Genomic DNA, 20935 nt, shown 5'->3' with positions numbered 1-20935 from the left:
CCATTGATATGGAGATGAACTTCTCTCCACCCCTGAGGATATGCAAATGCACTGAAGCCAGGCGAGATATTCTGGAAATATTACAATTTCATCTACACTCACCAAGTGTTTTACTGTTATCACAACCGAAAGGGGTGGACACCATACCCCAACAGAGTACTGGGCAACATTCATGTGCCCATGTTAGCCACAGCAGAATCAAAAGATAGGGAAGAAGAGAGCGGCCTGCACCTGTTGCACTCCAAGTCCTGCTGTGGGGAATTTGCCGCCTCCATGTAGTGGTGCTCTGGGTGGGGGGTCCGTGGCTGGCATTTCTGAGGACTCTCAGGAGACTTCCTTAATGAGTGGGCGCAGCGAAGAGTACCAGTCCTCCAGGGTGGAGCTGGGGAGAGCTGCCGGGGCATGCAGTGTGACAGGCACGCTCTCAGCCACAGCCTCAGCCACGGGAGGACAGGAAAGGAAATAGTGACGCTGGTAATACCTAGGTGGCAGGGTGACAGGTAAGTATTAATGTAACTTAAATCCATTTCACTTTTTCCAAAAAGAACTTGCACTTAGTAAATAATAATTAAAAACATAAATCTCAGATGGTGCAGTGTGGGGAAGCTGGGGTTCCTATGGCCGGGATCCTCACTGAACTTAAACCACCTGACGATGTAACTGGCCTGTTGCTGGGCTGCTTCTTCCACACCTGTAGGCAATAAGCTATTACTGCGCTACACAGAGAGCTGGCCCAGTGCTCTGGGCGGAGGCGGAGACGCTAGTGCTCGACCTACCGCCGGGAGAACAAGCCGGGTAATAAACCCTTTCACCCCCAAGAACATTTTGTTGTCAATTTCTTTGGTCACAGGTAGTGAACTTGCACAGAGCTGAAACCCACTGGCAAGACAATTGGCGAAAGTTGGCAGAGTTCACTGTTGACCAAGGGAAAAGACAGGCTGCCCTTATGGGAGGGGTGCTTCAGCGGGCTGCCCCTGTGAAAGGGGAGACAGTGGATCCTCCCCCAATGGGTGTGTGGTCTGAGGTGTCTTGCCTGCTAGAGGACTGGGCCCCACCCCAGGACTGGAGGCAAGTGGAGGTGACACCTGAGGCAGTAGGGGTGGCCCTTGGTATAGTAAGCAGATCCTTTGAGAAACAGAGTGCCTGTGAGGCAGCGGGGACTGTGGGTTGGCTGCTTCTCACAGTCTTAAAAAGGTCTACAGAAGAGACTCAAGAAATGATGGCGTGAGAACGCGAACTGCAAACTTCAGTAGATTCCCTGAGGAGGGAGATGGTATTGATACGGGAGGAGGCGGCACGAGAGCGCCAGCAGCAAGGTGCCATTGGAGATGAGACAGCAGCACTGCCAGATGTTCTGAAGGAGGAAGAGGCCATCAAGGAAAAGGACGACCTCCTGAGGGAAGCACAGGAGGAGGTGGTATGGGAACATCAGCTGTGAAGCATTGAGCTGAAGGTAAGAGACCTTCTGTAGACTGAGGTGGCATTGCTGCGAGGCACAGAAGAAAAGGTAAAGGTTGTAGCAGAGGAGGCACTTGGGGGAAGGGAGAGAAAGGTGCCATCAGTCCCAGAAATGGAGGAGCTGCGGAAGGATGAAGGGGTGATGCCGGAGGCACTGGTGCCTCCTGTATTGAAAGCACGCCCAGTGGTTGTAAAGAAAATAAAAACCCAGCAGCTGAAAGTTCCCCAAGGAGAGGAGCAGCCCCCTCCCCAGGTCGGGGAGCACTCTATAGTCTGCCCCTATACTCAGGCTGAGCCAGTGGATTTGGACTCCCCATTTACGCAGAAGCCCTCGGAGTCAATATCAGCTTGGCTCCTGTGTCTGTGGGACTTAGGGGTGGATGGAATTGTTCTGTCAGGATCAGAGATGGGAAAGCTGGCTTCCCTGACTGTGCAGCCCACCTTGAGGCAGCAATTACAAAATACACATCAGATCTCAGGGAATCACTCCCTCCTCGATTGGCTTATGGCTGCACTTCATACTGTGTGGCCCAATCCGGGTGATCTGCCATCCTCTTCTGTTAGATGGCAGACATATGCTTAGCTCCAACAGGTGCTATGAGAGCTAGGCATAAGAAATCCCATCTATAGTCCAGAGAATTATAACCCAGATGGAGAGATTTTCACTACTGGGATGAGAAATACTGTACTTCAAATGACTCCCACATCCTTCTTTGGGTGTCTAGTGGCCATTCTTTCCCCTCACTTAGGGCAGCCCATAGCGAGGTGACACATACAGTAGCAGACTTAGAAGAGGCTGAAGCAATGAGAATCCAGAAAGAAATAAGACCTGTTATCCATAAGAAGAATTTGCAGGGCCCCATGAAGGTTATGAGGACCCAGATGTGGGTTGACTTAATACGGGCAGGAGCAGATGGAAGGAAATTAGAGAGGAAGTCAAATAGGATCTTACTAGAGCTATGGCAACAGCTGAAACCAGAGCAGCAGTCCCTGCCATTAAGACTGAACAGGCAGAGGTCAGAGACAGAGCCATGAGTCTGGCCTGTGTGTTTGCAAGACTTTCTGCTGGAGAACAAGCCAACCTCACTTGAGTCCACATAGGAAGGTGATTGGGGAACATAGTTTGACTGAGGGAAAGGTCAAGGTATCTGCCCTGAGGGACCAGGGGGAAACCGGAGGCCACATGTTGAAATAGCTAGCCATTGGTCCCCCATGAACATACAATGTGTCCTGGCTCTGGTGGACACAGGGGCTGAATGTTCATTGATTCATGGTAACTCTGAGTGGTTCCCCGGGACCCCCACTATTATAAATGGTTACAGGGGGAAGGCTATCAGGGTGAAAAAAGCCCAAATCCCTTTGGGAATAGGGTGTCTACCTCCAAAGGATTATACTGTGTATATATCTCTTATTCCTGAGTATATTTTGGGGGTAGATATCCTGCAGGGTCTATGGTTGCAGACCACTGCAGGTGAGTTCAGACTGAGAGTACATGTGGTGAAGGCAGTTTTGAGGGGACATGCTAGGCACCCACCCATAGCTTTGCCTGTGCCTTGGCAGGTGACTAATATCAAACAACACAAACTGCATAAAGAGATTGGAGAAACTCTCCAGGAGCTGGAAAAGGTGGGTATTATAAAGCCCACCCATAGTCCTTTGAATTCCCCAGTGTGGCCTGTAAAAAAGCCAGATGGCTCCTGGTGTATGACTGTGGATTACAGAGAACTGAATAAAGTCATACCCCCTATGCATGCTGCTGTCCCCTCTATTGCAGGCTTGATGGATACCCTCAACCATGAACTAGGAACATACCATTATGTGGTAGATCTTGCTAATGCCTTCTTTTCCATTGACATTGAGCAGGAAAGTCAGGAACAGTTTGCCTTCACATGGGAAGGACGGCAATGGACTTTCACCATCCTTCCACAGGGATACCTCTGCAACCCCACCATCTGGCATGGACTTGTAGCCCAGGACTTGGCTACATAGAAGAAACTACCAATGGTGCAGCTGTATCATTATATTGATGTCATACTCACATCTGATTCTCTTTCAGATCTAGGAGGTGCAGCACCTAGACTGCTGCAACATTTACAAGAGAAAGGATGGGCTGTGAACAACACCAAGGTTCAGGGACCTGGTTTGTCTGTTAAATTCTTGGGGGTCATCTGGTCGGGTAAGACCAAAGTTATACCAGAAGCAGTTATAGACAAAGTCCAGGCCTTTCCTACCCCCACAACTGTAACATTACTACAGGAATTTTGGGTCTTCTAGGCTACTGGAGAGTGCTTATACTGCACTTGGTGCAAATTCTGAAGCCCTTATACTGGTTGGTACAAAAGGGTGTCAGGTGAGACTGGGATGAGACATGTGCATCTGCCTTTACTAAAGCAAAATGGGCAGTCAAGGCCATACAGGCCTTGAGTGTGATAGACCCATCAAGGCCCTGTGAGCTGGAAGTTCATGTCACTGTAGATGATTATGGCTGGGGTCTCTGGCAGCAGCTTGAACAAACTTGCCAACCCATTGGATTCTGGTCACAACTTTGGAAGAGGCCAGATGTGCGATACATTTTGATAGAAAAACAACTGGCTGCTGTGTATCATGCCTTGCTGGCTAGAGAACCCATCACTGGAATGGCCCCGATAAAGGTAATAACCACCTGTCCTATCTTGGGGTGGGTATGAGACTGGACCCAAAAGCCAAGGAGTGGTGTGGCACCAACACCCAACACTAGACAAGTGGGGTGCTTACCTACAGCAGCATAGTGCCCTCTCTAGTAGCCCCTTGAGTGAAGGACTCCAATGCTTGTTGGGGCTGGTGACATAAACTAGTGAAAAGCAGGAAGAACTTGCTTTTGAACCATTAGTAACAGAGAGTCCTTATTGGGAGGGAAGAGTCCCTATACCCAAAGATGCATGGTATACAGATGGTTCCAGCCATGGGCAGCCCCCAAAATGGAGGGCCATAGCTTTCTATCCTAAGACTGAGACAATATGGATGGAAGATGGTGAGGGGAAGAGCAGTCAATGGGCAGAGTTGTGGGCTGTGTGGCTTGTGATCAGCCAGGAGCCCTCCCCTATAGTTGTCTGCACTGACAGCTGGGCTATCGGGGCTTGATCCTGTGGCTACCAACCTGGTACTGTGCCAACTGGCTGGTTGGTCACTGACCCCTTTGGGGGTAAGAAGAATTATGGCAAGACTTATGGGCCTGTGGTAAGACCAAAATAATAACAGTATACCATGTGACAGGTCATCTGCCACTGGCATCCTCAGGAAATGAGGCAGATAAATTGGCCCAGATACGTTGGTTAGAAGGAAAGCCTGCCTCTGATGTAGCCCAATAGCTACATCAGCGTTTGTTGCATGCAGGGCAAAAGACAATGTAGGTTGTAACCCGTTGGTGGGGTTTGCCTTTGACCTTCGAAGAAGTTAGTAGAGCCCAGCAGGAGTGTGTCATGTGCTCCAAAAGGGACTTACACCAAGTTCCACAGCAACATGGGACAATAGCTAAGGGGTCTATACCCCTCGTCAGGTGGCAGATAGACTATATTGGGCCTCTGCCTGTGTCAGAAGGATATTGGGACGCGATGACTTGTGTGGACACAGCTACTGGACTTCTGGTTGCTTTTCCTACCAGTTATGCAGACCAGCAGGCGACCAAAAGAGGCCTGGAGCATCTCTTGGCTGCCTATGGCCAACCACAGGTGATTGAGAGTGATAAGGGCACCCATTTTACTGGACATACACTGCAAGAATGGGTACGATAGCTGGGAATCAACTGGAAGTTTCATGTGCCATATAATCCTACCACAGCAGGCATGATAGAGAGGCACAATGGCTTGGTATCTGACTTTAGTCCGGATTTTAACAATAGTCTGCGGGGATGGTCAGTCTGCTATGGACCGTACTATGGCTTTTGAGTGAGAGACCCCGCAAGGGAGCTTTGAGCCCTATAGACATGTTAACACATATGGCTGCCTCCCTCATACAACTGCAAGTACAAACCAAGGAAGAATCACTGAAGCCGAGGTTTGGCCACCAGAATAACATCTTGCTGCCAGCACCAACTGCACTGAACCCCGGAGAGTCCATTGAGTGGATGTGGCCTTGGAAATTTCACATGGACCAATGATGGCTGGCTCTCCTGGCACCTTGGGGACAAGGCCTGGAAGCTGGCCTCCTGTGTATTCCTGGAATAACAGCAGAGTGGCCACCAAAGGTCACAGTAGTATATCCTGAATGGCCAGAAGGTAAGAGCATCTTACCCAGGAGTTTTGTTTTATCATTATGGCCAGTGCATGCACCTCCAGTAGCACTATATATAGACCCTTCAGTAATTCCCATGGGGAAAGGAGTAAAATTATGGTATACTAGACCTGGAAGGGACCCCCTTCCTGCTACAGTCCTATCACAGGACCACTCTTTTGTATGCATCCTACCTGACGGACAAGATTTGCCTATGTTGGTGGCATTAAAACATGTGTCCTATTGCCCCTAAAGTCTTTGTGGATTGGAAACTGCCTCTGGCTTGAGGATTATTATAATTTTTGTATCAAAATCTTGCTGTGTCTTAATTTTTATTATCTCTTAAGTTATCTGTTGCTATTTTGGAATATGCTTACAGTGCTCCAGCTTTCTCACACAGGGACCATTGTGGAAGATTGAAAGCATGTAGATTGTAAGGTGAGAATCCTGGAGGGGTGGAGTGTGGGGAAGTTGGGGTTCCTATGGCCAGGATCCTCACTGAACTTAAACCACCTGATGATGTAACTGGCCTGTTGCTGGGCTGTGGCTTCTGCACCTATAGGCAATAAGCTATTATTGCACTATATAGAGAGCTGGCCCAGTGCTCTGAGCAGAGGCAGAGATGCTAGTGCTTGACCTACCGCAGGAGAACAAGCCAGGTAATAAACCCTTTCACCCCAAGAACGTTTTGCTGTCGATTTCTTTGATCACAGTGAATCCATAGTGAACTTGCCCAAGGCTGAAACCCATTGGCAAGACATGCAGTCATTATTTTCCAATGAGATGTTGAAGGCCCTGGAGCAGAAGTGTCCACAGTCCTGGAGCAAGTCAGCTGGGGGCTGCCTGGATGCTATCCCAGCATCCAGATGTTTTCTCACCACACCAGGCCACCCCCAGGGTCCTCTGAGCTCCTGACCTCCTGGTCCTTAGGCATGCTGCTTTGAGCACAAAGGCTCTTTTGTTTGTGTTTGTGAATAAAAACAATTTCAAAATCTTCAGTGGGGCACATCATTCTGGCACACAGCATCACCAGTCACCAGCCCCTTCCCCAGCACGGTGGGCAGTGCTCTGGGGAGGTATATAGGGGACCTGCAGGGGCTCCAGGCTGGACACAGAAGCTGCCCCACTTACCCCAGGCTCCTGGTCCCTGCTGAGAGCCCAGCATGTTCATGTTCAGCCATGATTGTCGCAGAGGCTCCCACCATGAAACCCAGATGCCCTCATTGTGCAGTTGAGCCCACACTGAAGCACAATCTCCAATCCAAGCTGCAGGCTCCCATGTGCCCACCAGTCTGCCACACCAACACCTGCATTATAGCATCCATTAATGCTCTTGGTATAGGGATGGCTGGCTGAGAGGCTGGCCCTTGAAAGTTTTGGCCTTGGACAGGACATACAGACAGCTCAGGACAATGTGAGCCACATCATGGGCTTTATGAGCATGTGTAGGAAATCCTCAGTATGACACTTGGCATGTGCTCCATACTCAGCAACTGTCAGCATCTGCATCACTATGCCTCCAGGCCACATGCTTGCAGAATTCATGCCCTGACAGCATTCCCATTTCCATCGCACACCAGTGTGTTTTCTGAACTCCAGCACAATGAATTACTTGTTTCTGTATTGCACATGTGTTTTTATTTTTGGTATATTTGATGTTTGGACATCTTAAGCCCTTTCTGGCTGGAGAGAGACTGCTCCTCCTGGGCCAGCCAATTCTTAGAGACAGCAGAGAGCCAGGGCAGCACCTGTGATGTCCAGACTTACCTGTCCCCTGCATCTGCCCTGTTCCCAGGAGGCAATGTGTCTCTGCCTTTACTCCCACCCCCCACCCCCCTTGCCCACTGCCAGGCCGGGCCCAGGCAACTAGGAACCACCCCTATAGCTTAGAGCATGCTGAAATTGTTCAAAGTAGCCAATCCTAAATTGCTCACCCAGCTGCTTTGCCTGTTACATGGAAACCCTAATAAACGCTGTGGCCTCAGTTGTCCCCTCACTACTGTCCTCAACTCCCTCATCACCCTGGTGATTCCCTGTGGCCTTTTGTGGTAGCCGTGTCTCCTGTCTCTGACCTGAGATTGTGATAATCTTTTTCCTTCTAAGCCTTATTGTCATCTCCTCCGTGACCCATTGATCTTACAATCCCATATCCAACATGGATATTCCTAAAGCAGTTTCTACACAACCGGTAAGCTCAAAGTTGCCTTTGACCTCAGGTTGTAAATAAGAGGCTAATGGTTGGGATTGTTGTGAAACACCACAGAGTAGGAAAAAACCTGTTAAGTTCATTAATAATCAATTAAGTACAAAATATCACAGCACAAGTACCTCTTTAAAATAGCTAAAATCTGTAAGGATAAACTTTCAAAACACCTTCCAAAACAAAGTACCAGGTCCACATAGGTTCACTGGTGAATCCTACAGAACATTTAAGGAAGAAGTTGTGCCAATTTTCTACAATCTCTTCCAGAAGCTAGGAGTGCAGGGAAAATTTATAACCCATTCATTGAGGCCAAAATTACCATGATACCAAAAACAGACATCACAAGAGAAGAAAACCACAGGCTGACATTCCTCATGAATATAGATGCAAATATCTCCAACAAAATATTAGTAAATGAATCCAACAATATATAAAATAATTATATGCCATGACCAAGTGGTATGCAAAGCTGGTTAATCATTTGAAAACCAATCAAGTAATCCATCACATCAATAGGTTAAAGACATATCACAGGATTCATATTGATAGATGCAGAAAAAGCATTTGACATCTAATACCCATTCATTACAAAATCTCGGTAAGCTCAGAATAGAGGTAAACCTCCTCAACTTGATAAAGAATATATACAAAAACCTACAACTAACATCATATTTAATGAGAAATTTGAAGTTTTCCCACTAGAATAGGAGAACAACAAAGATGTCACCTCTTATCACTGCTTTTCAACATCGTACTAGCTACTGCAATAAGACAAGAAAAATAAATAAAGGTATACCAACTGGGAAGGTAGTAATAAGACTGTCTTTGTCTGTAGATGATGGAATCATCTATGTAAAAAAATCCAGAAGAATCAACAAAGCAACCTTCTGCAACTAATAAAGGCAAGGTTATAGGATACAAGGTTCGTATACAAAAGTCAATCCCTTTTGAATATACCAGCAGTATATAAATAGAATTTGAAATGAAAAACATAACACCACTTTTATTAGCACACCCAAAAATGAAACACTTGTGTATAAATCTAACAAAATATGCACAAGATCTATATGTGCAAAACTCTGATGAAAGATATCAAATAAGAATTAAATAAATGGAGAGACATTCCATGCTCAAAAGAATAGGCTAGGAAGACTCAATAGTGCAAAGAAGACAGTTCTTCCCAACTTGATCTATATATTGAATACAATCCTAATCAAAATTGCATTAAGGTATTTTATAGATATTGATAAACTGTTTACATGGAGTGGCAAAAGACTCAGGAAAGCCAACACAATATTGAAGAACAAAGTTGGAGGACTGACAGTACCTGACTTTAATACTTAGTATAAAGCTGTAATGACCAAGATGTTGTGGTTTTGGCAGAAGAGTAGACAAGTAGGTCAATGAACAGAATAGAGAGCCCAGATACAGACACACATAAATGAAGCCTGCTCTTTGACAAAGGAGCAGAGGCAGGCAACACCATGGACAAAAGATAGTCTGTTCAGTAAATGGTGCTGGAACAGCTGGACATCCATGTGTAAAAGATGAACTTAGGCATAGACCTTACAGCCTTCACAATTCACAAACATGAACTCAAAATGAATCACAAACCTAAATGTAAAATGTAAACCTATAAACTCTTAGAAGATAACATACAGAAAACCTAGATGACCTTGGGTATGGTGATGATTTTTAGACACCAAATGCATAGTCCCTAAATCAAAATTGAATACACTTCAGTTAAATCAAGTTCTCACCTGTGAAAGAAAATGTAAAGAGACTGAGAAGAAAGGACACAGACTCAGAGAAAATATTTGAGAAACAGAAGTCTGATAAAAGACATCTGAAAGGTTAACAAAACCCTTTTAAAACTCAAAAATAAGAAAATAAACCCCCTGACTAATAAATGGCCAAAGACCTTGACAGACACATCCCCAAAGAAGATAAACAGATGGCAAATAAGTACATGAAAAAAAATGCTCCACATCATATGGCATCTGGAAAATGCTGATTAAAACAAGGAGATATAAGTAAATAAGTAACGATTAGAAGTGCCCAAAATAAGACACTGACAACAGCAAATGAGAGAGTGTGTGATGCAGCAGGGACTGTCATGAATTCCTGATGACTGCACCCCTGTGGTCCTATGCACGAGGAGGGTTGGTGGGAGAGATCCCACTGCCCCACATGGCATGCAGATCTCCAGGTGCAAAGGGTACGCAGAGCAGAAATCGGTGCTGGGCAGAGACCTCCAGAAATCCTGGGCCAATCTTCTCATCAGAGTTGTGGACACTGACCATCTAATGAAACCACAGACCTAACCTCCAGGAAGTTACTATAGTGCCTAACCAAACAGCATGGTGCCTAACACAGCCCATGCAGGGACCAGGGCACCCTCTCCTGGATGCATCTTCTTCTCTTGTGCAGGGGAAGGGAAACCTCAGTGGACACAGCCAGAGTTCTTCTGGGGACAAGCTGAGCTCATCAGGTCTCCTGCTGCTCTGGAGTCCCCTCCGGCCAGAGTCCCCATAAAGCCCACCCACTTTCCAGAAAGAGCAGGATCCAGAGGGTTTTCTAAACCAGTCAGCAAGCACCAGCATTCCCCAGAAGTGTGGGTAAGCAGAGGCCTGGGCTGCCCAGAGGTTCCCAGTGAGACTCTGGGGGCCCAAGAATATACATCTTTACCTATGTCCCCCTGGGATGTGGAGCTGGTCCAACCCATGGCACATGTGGCCCATGGCTCATGTGGTCTTTGGTGCAGAAAGATGGGGAACAAACACATCTGAGCACCATCCATGTGCCTGGCACTTAGTACCTTGGTCAACAGCACCCCAAGTAGAAGGCAGATGAGGGGCCTGGTCTCTTACTGGGGCCCTGGTGGGCTCATCTTTCCACTCCCATGTTCAGGATTTGGCTGTGTGGGAGGACTGAGAGTGAACCTGCCTTTGCACTTTGATTGGCAGGAGAGCAGTGCCCTCATGCTCAGAGGGCCCGGGGCCGTGGCCAGCCTCTGCACAATTTGCATCATCCCTGTTTTGATTAGGGAACACAGCAGAACGTCTTTTTGTTTTATCCCCCGGGTTAAAAACAACTTTGCTTTGAGGGTCTCCTGGATTGCAACCTTCTTTCCCTTTGAAGGTTCAACTTTGCCCTTGACCCTGGCATTGTTTTCCAGAGCCCAGATTGCTCAATTTTCCAGCAGCTGGTGAGTAAACAGCCTGCTGCGTGAAGGCAGAATTGGGAACACCGGCTGACGGAATGCCCCGTGCTGTTTCATCACCCAGGCCTGGGCCTGCGGCCGCTGTGCACCTAAGAGCAGCCTTGGGGCACCTTACTCAGGGCTGACTCATGCCAGTCAGTGCACTGCCCCCATGTCACAGGCAAGAAAGTGAGGCACAGGGAGGTTACCCACATGCCAGGACATAGAAACCCCAGGTGCCAGAACGGCAGCCCCACTGGGGATCTGGTGGCTGCATGATGACCTGCGGAGGCAGCCCAGCCACTTCTCTCGCAGGCACTTCAGGTCCTGCCCTGAAAGGCAGATGTGTGATGAAGTGTCACCGCACGACTGCCCCAGCCACATCTGCCTCTGGGGTGGCCCAGCTGGCGGGTCAGGATGGATTGCATGCCTCTCATTCTGCTCCTCCTCCGCAGGCAGAGAGGCCTCAGCAGTAGGCCTCTTCTGGGCCCCTGGGACTCCAAAGTGTGATGCTCTTTCTTGCCTAGTTGATAAAACACCGAGTCCATTTGGCACTGAACACTTCCCATATAGACCCCAAAATACCTCTCAGCCCTGACCCCAAAATACACACCCAAGTGCCCCTAAACTTGCACACATTTTTGGGCTCCAACACTGCTGCCCGCATGCTCTGCTTTGGTGGTGACAAGGGCTGCCCCCTGAGACCCCAGGGCTGATTCCCTGGCAGCTCTGGCTGGCACAGCTTGGGATAAGGTACATATGGCATGTGTTTAGGAAACCCCGGCAATCATCATTGGCTAGGTGGGCAGGGGGCCTGTTGATGTGCAATGCATGGCTTGGGACTCTGATCCAGTGTGCCCCATGCTTTGGAAACACAGAGGGGGCACCTGAGCCCAATTGGGAGCCGCTGGGAAGGCTCCCAGAGGAAGGGACATTCAGTGGGTTCCAAGGGATGGCAAGAAGCAGAAGGGAGGTCTGGATACCTGGATGACAGGATCAACACCAAGAAGATACAGCAGAGCTTAAGGATGCTGACATAACACTGCATGGCTTCCCAAGGACACTCACGGGCATGGTTGTGCAGGTGCCTCCAGAGCCCGCCCATGGACCTCATCTCACATGCTCCGGCCTGTCTCCACACCAGCTGTTTCGGATTCTCCCACTCATGCTGTGATGGTTCTGACCACATGGGACCACCCCAGTGTGGCATCCCCCTACCATGGCACCCCAGGCCTCGGGCATCTCCCACACACCCGCACTGGCTGTCCTGCCCTTTCCCATGGATATTATCACAAAACAGACTGCCTTTATGGAACTATTTGTTGATTGCTTCTCTCCCTCCTTATCTTTAAGGGCAGGGCTACATTTTGAGTGTGGCTGATTGTTGGCTCTGTCCAGGTGTCTGGCTGGTGGTCAGGGCCTGGCCTGAAGGGACACTAAGGAGCATCTCAGGATGGGTCTCCAGTACCATCCTTCTTTCTAGGCCTCCCTCTGACACTGCACTCTCAGCCCTGCCTAAACCCCACAGTGCGGTGCTGCCCCAGCTGCTGGGCCTTTGCCCCCTGCTCCACCTGCTGGGGTATCCCAACCCTTCCCTGAACACACCACCCTCTTCCCAGTTTCCTAGTCTCGGCACTGCAACCCTTCCCTCTGCCGCTTGGGGAAGCCCTGCTTTTCCTCCGAGACCTGCCTTGGCTCCCGTGCCTGGGAAGCACCCGGGTGGCTCGGTGCCCTTTCTCTTGTCATTCATCACCACGAAGCAATGCTCCACTGACCCACTTACCAGGAGAATTAGCCCTGGCAGAGCATGCCTCGGGCTAACTCTGTGCCTCAGCAGCTTGGGGCACCCTCTCTGGACACCTAGCTCTGTGCCTGCAGGAGCAGGGGAGGACGGCTGCCCCAGCATATGGGCCATGCTGGAGGAGAAACTGAGCTGCACACAGTACCAGGCTGGAGAAAGGCCCTTCAGTCTGGGTGGCTGTGGCAGCAGGGCATCAGGATGGAGCCCCAGAAGAATGAGCTTATGAGGTGGATGGAGGATGATGGAAGAGAGACATGGGTAACAGGTGATGGAAACTAGAACATGGAGAACAGTAAGAAGACACCAGAGAGGTAACAGTGACTGTTTTCTGCAGTAGGAAGGGGACATGAAGGCTGTACCATAAGCAGGATCCACAGGGCTGGGGTTAGGGAGGTAGGTGAGGCCCTGGGGCACAACCCATGAGGAGGGGCTCCTTAGCCCACCATGCACCTCAGTGTCCCCAGAGGGAGCGATGCTCACCTTAGCATGGGCTGGGATTCAGGGCACCCAGAATGACCACCAGAGCAGCCACCTTTCGGGTCTCAGCCTCCAGGGGGAGGGCCACTCACCCCAGGACACACACATAGGCCTCCTGGAGGGGAGGTCCGCTCTGTTTGTGTTGCTGGCACCGCAGAAGGGGGAGCTTTCTCCCCCGTGTGCTGGCTGTTTTGCTGCTGCTATGAGGCAAACGATGGAAACATTTGGGAAATCGATCTACACAGAGAGGAACTTTCACTACGTGCAGTACCTCAGGAAGTGGGAGGGAATTGCTGGGCAAGTGCAGGAAGGAGTGAATGGTCCAGAGCCTGCAGGCTGCCCGAGACACACTGGTGGCCCCAGATAGTTACCAGGGGCTCTCTCATGTGTGTGCCGTGAAGAAAACACATCAAGCAGCCACACTGATTCTAAGTTGAAGTCAGAAAATCCAGAGCACAAATTCTTCTTTTGGCAATGACATCACTTAGGAACCTACATCCAAAATAACAGTTTCAACAGGTCAAAGACATTGGTCACCTTAACTAGACACTGAACTTTGCTCTGTAAAAATAATGACAAACAGGACCATGAACTTCCAACTGCAATTATTTTCACTGATCTTGTTTTGATTGTTGCTGAGTTGTTAGTTCAGGCAGGAGGAAGTCAGGGAACTTGCCCCAGGCCACAGGGAAATAGCTGGGAGAGGTGCTAAAAAAATTGTAATTCAGTTTTCTTAAGATAGATAATGAAAGTACCTGATTATACTAAATGATGTAGTATTTACTGGATCATGTAAATCCAGCAAAAATTGTGAAGGGAAAACTGCCCCCACTTAGTAACCTAATTTCATCCCCACCCCAACAGCATGGGTATCCCTTTCTGATGCATTCTTATCTTGGATTGTAAAAAAAAAAAAAAAAAGTTACTGTACCTTCAAAGAGTAAGAAATGGGCCCATTAGTCCCCAGGACCTGCACAGAATCTCTCTGGTCTGTAGACCCTTTAAACCTAAAGTCACAATGACACATATTCATATTTCTTTTTTTATGCCAACAGCATATTCTGTACCATCTCATTTTTACTTCCCTTGGAAATCTTGCATAACTTTACTCATCTTGGAGATTTTTCTCCATCAGGAAATACAGAACTACCTTGTTCTTGTGTACAGCTGCCTAGTTTTTAGGGACTAGGGGCCAGAGAGATTCTGTGCAGGTCCTGGGAACTGGTGGGCCCATTTCTCACTCTTTGAAGGTACAGTGACTTTTTTTTCCCCCAACCCAAGAGAATATCCAAGAAAGGAATTTTCGTTAAAGAGGACACTTGGTAATCAACTCCTGATAAAAATTTGATCTGAGCCAGAAAATCAGAGGAAGCCTGGGGCCCTCTGGGCTGAATTCTGCAGCCGCTGCCCCTCTCTTAATGGGCTTTGAGGCCCTCTCCTCTTCCAAAGCTCCCTTAACAAGTGGGTCCCTGGTCTCGGTGAGATTAGGGAGCCTGGCATCAGCCACCGGGGTCTGTCCTTTTCCTTTTGTCTTTCCAGGTAACGTTGGGATGCCCACAGTTAGGTGGGCTGCAGGTGTCTTCCTGCAGAGGGAAAAGGAGATCTGTCTTAGCCACGGGGCATCCACCAGGGCTGGCAGGAGACCTGGCTTCTAATCGGGACCTCCCTTGCTGTCCCTGGGCCTTGGTTTCCCCATTTGAAAACTGGCGCTGCCCTGGCCGTGCCCAGCTGATCTCTCCTATCCCCGGTTGCCCCTTGAATAAAACAGCGAGCATCACGCTCCACCTGGCTGGGCGCTCACGGTTCGAATTGCACTTTGGCTCCGAGTCGGAATCATAACAGCAGGACAAACACAGTCGGAAACAGGGACCGTTTACCCACCCTCCACCCACGGTTTGCGCAGGGCCGTGGGCGCACAAGCAAAACAAACTTATTTTGAACACGCGGCCGTGAGCGCGTAGCGCTGCCAATCATTAACCCCGGTTCAAGTGGTGCGCCAGGGCCCTTCTTAAGGCGCTCGCGGCAGCCAGCGAGCACCGGCCACCACACCATCGCCTCCGCTCTGAAAGCACCGGCCACCGCCTCTCTCTGCGAACACAGGCCACCGCGCCACCGCCTCCTCTCTGAGAGCACCAGCCCCAGTCCGCTGCTGCCACCCCTGCTCCACGATGCCGGAGATCCCCGCTGCCCGCGGCTGGCTCCTGCTCCTGCTGGCCGTCCAGCTCGGCGCGGCTGCTGGAGCTCCCCAGCCATGGCACTGTGCGCCCTGCTCCGCTGAGAGGCTTGCACTCTGCCCGCCGGTGCCCTCCTCGTGCCCGGAGCTCGCCCGGCCCGCCGGCTGCGGCTGCTGTCTGATGTGCGCTCTGCCGCTGGGTGCCGCATGCGGTGTGGCCACTGCGCGCTGCGCCCGCGGGCTTAGCTGCCGCGCGCTACCCGGCGAGCCGCGGCCCTTGCATGCCCTTACCCGCGGCCAGGGTGCCTGCACGCCCGACGCCGACGCCGCGCCCAGCGCTGAGGACACAGGTACCACTGCGCCCCCTCCAGGCTCCCTCCCCTGGAACAGATGTATGGAGCTGGGGTGGGCAAGGGCAGGGCTTGACCAAAGCCAACAGCCAGTGGGGAGGAAACCCGCCCAGGTACAGAACTTGCAGCCAGTCTGTAAGGAAAAGGGTGTTAGGTCACCACCATGTGCCCCATCTGGGCACTGTCCTGCAGGAGAAGTGAGGGACAAGGGAGGAGAGATCAAAGGCATCTGTACCTTGATGGGAGAATCTGGGAGAGAGCCCAGACCCAGCCTCAGCCCACCCATCTATAGACACCCAGACAGTGAGATAGGAGGGCGGCCATGGAGGTACTCCTTAGTGGGGATGGGCCTCAACCTCTCTGCTGGGAAGTGGGCAGTCCTGGTACTGGAGCTTCCTGGAAGGCCTAGGGTGGGAATCCCTCCTGCTGGCTTCCTGGGTAGTGTTTGGATTGCCCTTTGTAATACACACCCTGTGGAGACAGTTCTGTGCTTCTCAGATGTTTACAGAACATAATTTGAGAGTTTAGGCTGAAAACTTCACATGCATTCATTGCCTTAGGAAAACAAGTGTTTGATGTGTATGCTGCCTCTTAAGAACTTGGCATCCAGAACTTTCCTGGGTCTAGCAGTGATTCATTTGTAGTAAGAAGCAGAGGAAAGCCTCCTCCTCTACCTCCACCCTGTACTTCCCCATCGGGGTGTCTGCGTGTGCAGTGTGATCCTTGGAGCCATCCCACGATTCTGTGTCCTGATAGGAATCTCCTGGAGTCTGTGTGTGGCCCTTCCAAGGAGGGAACGGGATTTTCCTGCTGGTTCTCTGCCTTCGGAGATCCATTTCAGAGAAATGGGGTCAGGTCGAGGTCCTCGAAGGGGATGGGTTTCCCTCGCGAGGCCCTCTGAGAGCCAGTCCTCTGTTCTGCCCCTGCACCAAGTCCAAACCCTAGGATACCTGGTGACACCCCCTGCTCCTCTTCTGGGGCTTGCCAAGAAGTCATTTAGTCTGTGGGAAGGCAGAGTCACTAGCTGGCGCAGAAAGGGGTGGACATGAGAGCCGGGAGAGCCACAGCAGATCTGATTCTAAACGACCCTGCCACCTGGTCATGGGGAGTTACTAACACCCATTTCTTGGATGGGAAGCTGAGGATGGGGTCAGGGATTGAACGGCAGCTATGGCTTTTTCAGGCTCTTCTCAGGCCTCAGGATGCTGCATATAGCCCCCGTCCTGCTACTTTAGAAACAGAAACCCAGGGCACCCAGACCCCAAGTTCCTACTTTTCCAGAACAGAATTGTGTTGCTGCTGGGGCTATCATCCTTCCTGGGGAACTCTCAGAAGCTCCTTTAAAGAGGGAGTCAGCAGAACTCGGGGTTGCCATGTCATTGTTATGCCCCAGCAAGGATTTCTGGGGAGGGAAGCAGACTGGGGGACAAGTATAGACCTTTGAGAAGGCTCATGGGTGTGTGGCTCTTTTTTTCAGACTCAAAGGGTCCCTCGGCCCCGGAGAACATGTCCCCAGAGAGCACAGAGATAACCCAGGAACAGCTCCTGGACAGCTTCCATCTCATGGCCCCGACAGGCGAGGACCTACCCATTCTCTGGAACGCCGTCAGTAACTACCAGAGCATGAAGGCTCGGGAGATCACGGGCGTCAAGAAGCGGAAGGTGAGACCCCGCGGCGGCCGGGGAGCCACGGGTGGGAACCTGCAGTGCCACATGGGCCAGGGGGGTTTCTCCCTAGCCCTGGAGCCCTGGGAATAAGCACTTTCCTTCCCGGAACCTAACAGAGATTTCCCAGTGTAGCTTTTTGGAGCTTTTAACAGTCTTTGAGCAGAGGACCTGCTGGATGGAAAGAACTCAATTCCTGCTGTGCAGCTTCAGTTGCATTACTTCACATCTCTGATCTCCGCTCTAAATTAAGGGGGTCAGACCAGACAACATCTTGAGAGCACTGAGTTATTCTATCTAAAGCTGAGCAAAAGGACCTCATGTCCCCCTTTCACAAATTGTGGTAAAATATATATAATATCAAATTGATCTCCTTAACCATTTTAAAGTATGAAGGTGGGTGGCATGAAGAACTTTCACGTTACTCTGTAACCAGCCCCACCTTATACCTGGATAACTCCATTACCTTCTCAAACTGTCCCCATTAAACACTAACTCCGTGACATCTCTTAATCCATGTCTGATTTTAATTCTGCCACTTGAGGGCGACAAAGAATCAAAGTTGGGTGACGGGTTTATTTGTAGAAAAAAAAAAAACTCACTTCCACAAATAGGCACCCCCACAAAGTGCAGGTCTGACATTTTCTAGCACTTGAGAACTTCACCTGGAAATGCTGACAAACGGACTCATCCTCCTCTCAACTCTGCCAATGAATGCCTTAATCCTCACTGGATTTGGCATACGTGAAATAACCTGGTAGATGACAGAGGAAAGCTGTGCAAAATCTAGAAACCTCTGCTGCTAAATTCTCCGTTCAGAGAGCTGTGCCATTCTCCTTCCAACCAGCTGGCTGGGGCCAACGTTATCCAGGCCGGGGCAGGAGGAGTCGGAGAGAAGTCATGTCATTGGTGATGCTCTCATCTCCCCGTAGGTGTTTAGAGAAAATTCCAAGTGGAAGACATGGAGTTGCCTTCCTTTATCTTAACAACTCAGACAGAGACTAACCACCCTCCTTTTATAGGTGGGAGGACAGACTCAGAGAAGGCAGGTCTGGCCAGCCCCCAGAGCCCACACAAAGCCTCTTCCATCAGCCCATCTAGGCTGATAATCCACCTTCCTTGTCAGGTATCCTAATGTCAAATTTACTCTTTCAGGAACCCTGCCAACGCGAACTCTACAAAGTGCTGGACAGATTAGCCAAGGAGCAGCAGAAGGCAGGAGATGAGCTTTACAAATTTTATCTGCCAAACTGCAACAAGAATGGATTCTATCACAGCAAACAGGTGTGTTTCGAGGTGCATCCTCTTGGCGACAGCTGCTGTGGCCCACAACCCAGTTCCTGCAAAGTTTGATGGGGTGTCCAGTTCCAAATATGTACCACACATCCCCATAACCAATCATATTAAGTACAGTCAACCCCTCTGGATGCCCGTACTTGGCCAGGGGCCTTGGACCAAGTGTTACCCCGCCATCTAGCAAGCCTGGGTATGTAGGGGACAGGCTCCTCATGTTCTGGGTCTCGTTTCTCATCTATAGCTCAAGAGAAAGGGACAGGTCTGCTCAGGAAAGAAAGAATCCACTTGACTATCTCTTAATGTTTTTCTCCCTGAAAATGGAAACAAACTCTACAATTAAACCCTATCATACCATCTTTGGGCTTGGTAGATAGTAAATGAGATCAAGCAAACCAAGGCTTAATTTTGAGGAGTCTTTTGGGACTCATTGAAGCACAGGTTCTGTGGATGTGACCAACGGAAACTGAGGGCTAGGCAGTGCCATGTAACAGATGAGGAATTTGCTGAGGGGTACCAAGCAGTGTAGGCCACCTCCAGACATGCTCCCTCTGGGCTCTGCACTTTGCTGTCAGGCCATGATATGGACAGCTGTGCACATGCTACCTGTTAACACTTGCGTGACAGCCTTATTGTACTGGACACTTTACCTTGGATTCCACTGTATGAGGACAACCAGGAGGGTGCTGGATTTGCTCATGGTCACAGGCATGGCTAGCTGGTGGCACCCTATCCTGGGCTCTCAGTGCATTCTGCATGGTGCTAGGCCGGACAGAGCTCTGCCTTCCCCCGGCTTCAGGTGGGCTGGTTTGACCTGCATCTTGTCTTTGCAGTGCGAGACATCCCTGGAGGGAGAGGCAGGGCTCTGCTGGTGTGTCTACCCTTGGAATGGGAAGAAGATTCCGGGATCCTTGGAGATCAGAGGGGACCCCAACTGTCATCAGTACTTTAACTTGCAAAACTGAGAAGAGCTGCATTATGATGTCTCCCTTCAAGTGAACTATTTAAGTATATAGTATATTTATACTCTAGAACAAGCACACACTTATATATATATGTGTATGTATATATATAGGAACTACTTTTTATAGTCCACATATTACTTGACATATAAATCTGTAGTTTATTTATTCACTCTAAGTTTATTTTTTTCTACAGAGTAACTTGTGCTATATTAATTTATATATCATGGAATGCTTCTCATCACGTTGTATGTAAATACTTGTATTTCAGCTCATCAAAGGTTCTTGCTTCTGTTTTTAAAGAATATGGGAAAATCCTGCCTACAAAATGCAACATCAAATGTGTAGCATTGGATGTGTTCAAATGACTTAACGGAGGACAGTTAAACTGGGCTTAAGGGTGACTCACTCTGCATCCATAAGACCTGAGTTTGTTGTACATTTACAGGGAAAGTTAAACGGTGATTATGCAATCAGGACTAAATGTGGTGGTGTTGCTACATGTTCAAATAGGCATTGGATATATTGTCAAACACACAGAGCACGATGTAAACATATCGGAATAAATATTCCAGGTGGAAACAGTGCAACTCCTGTGGACATTTTTGTTTCTGAAATCTTGCCCTCCCCTTTCTCTCCCCTCCCTCCTCCCCCCTTCTCTCCTCCCTGCCCCTCATCCCTCCCTTCCTCTCCCCTGTGCAGCTTTGGTGCTTCAGCTCTGCAGGCTCTGTGTCCTCACCTGCCTCAGCTCTGCCCTGCAAAAGCAGGTTCCCTTGCCCAGGCTGGGCCTACTCCCACCTCCTGACCCACCCACCCCCTTTCTCCTGTGAACAGGCCCCCACCTCTCCTCCCTGCCTTCCCTGGCCCATCCCCTGCAGGCTAGACCTTCCTCAAGGTCTGCACGCTGCTGGTGCCTTCCATTTGGGTGGCTGAACCCTAAGCACATGGGCCCTCTCTGCTCCTGGGATCTTTTCTTCCTTAAACTATTTCCTGCTACCATTTCCTGGTGCTGCCCAACTCTCGCCTGCTCTGTGGACTGCTCCTCCACATCTCTCACTGGGTGGGCATCTCATCCCAGTGGACCCCACCTGGCTTCTTACTGC

At 49.8% G+C, this 20935-nt stretch overlaps 1 protein-coding gene and 1 long non-coding RNA gene across 3 annotated transcripts; one reads left to right on the top strand and one right to left on the bottom strand.

The window, feature by feature from the left end:
- Nucleotides 1-69: 69 nt before the first annotated feature.
- On the bottom strand, nucleotides 70-10772 carry LOC118929064 (uncharacterized). Its single transcript, XR_008998449.1, has 2 exons — nucleotides 10728-10772; nucleotides 70-481 (listed from the first exon to the last, which is right to left on the bottom strand). It is a non-coding gene; the product is annotated as an uncharacterized LOC118929064 (long non-coding RNA).
- A 4631-nt stretch (nucleotides 10773-15403) lies between these two features.
- On the top strand, nucleotides 15404-20422 carry IGFBP1 (insulin like growth factor binding protein 1). 2 transcript variants are annotated; one of them, XM_036918865.2, is made up of 4 exons: nucleotides 15404-15912; nucleotides 17489-17574; nucleotides 18733-18861; nucleotides 19704-20422. In XM_036918865.2, the coding sequence occupies exons 1-4, from the start codon at nucleotides 15558-15560 to the stop codon at nucleotides 19833-19835; spliced, it is 702 nt and encodes a 233-aa protein (XP_036774760.1). In that variant the 5' UTR covers nucleotides 15404-15557; the 3' UTR covers nucleotides 19836-20422. The 2 variants fall into 2 exon arrangements, with proteins under 2 accessions (XP_036774760.1, XP_036774759.1); XM_036918864.2 differs by having other exon boundaries at nucleotides 15405-15912; nucleotides 17390-17574.
- Nucleotides 20423-20935: the final 513 nt, after the last annotated feature.

Source organism: Manis pentadactyla, chromosome 7 (genome assembly GCF_030020395.1).
Source record: "Manis pentadactyla isolate mManPen7 chromosome 7, mManPen7.hap1, whole genome shotgun sequence".
In the NCBI taxonomy this organism is placed as follows: Eukaryota; Metazoa; Chordata; class Mammalia; order Pholidota; family Manidae; genus Manis; species Manis pentadactyla.
The sequence above is the reverse complement of the archived record's forward strand: the minus strand, read 5'-3'. Positions and strand labels throughout refer to the sequence as shown.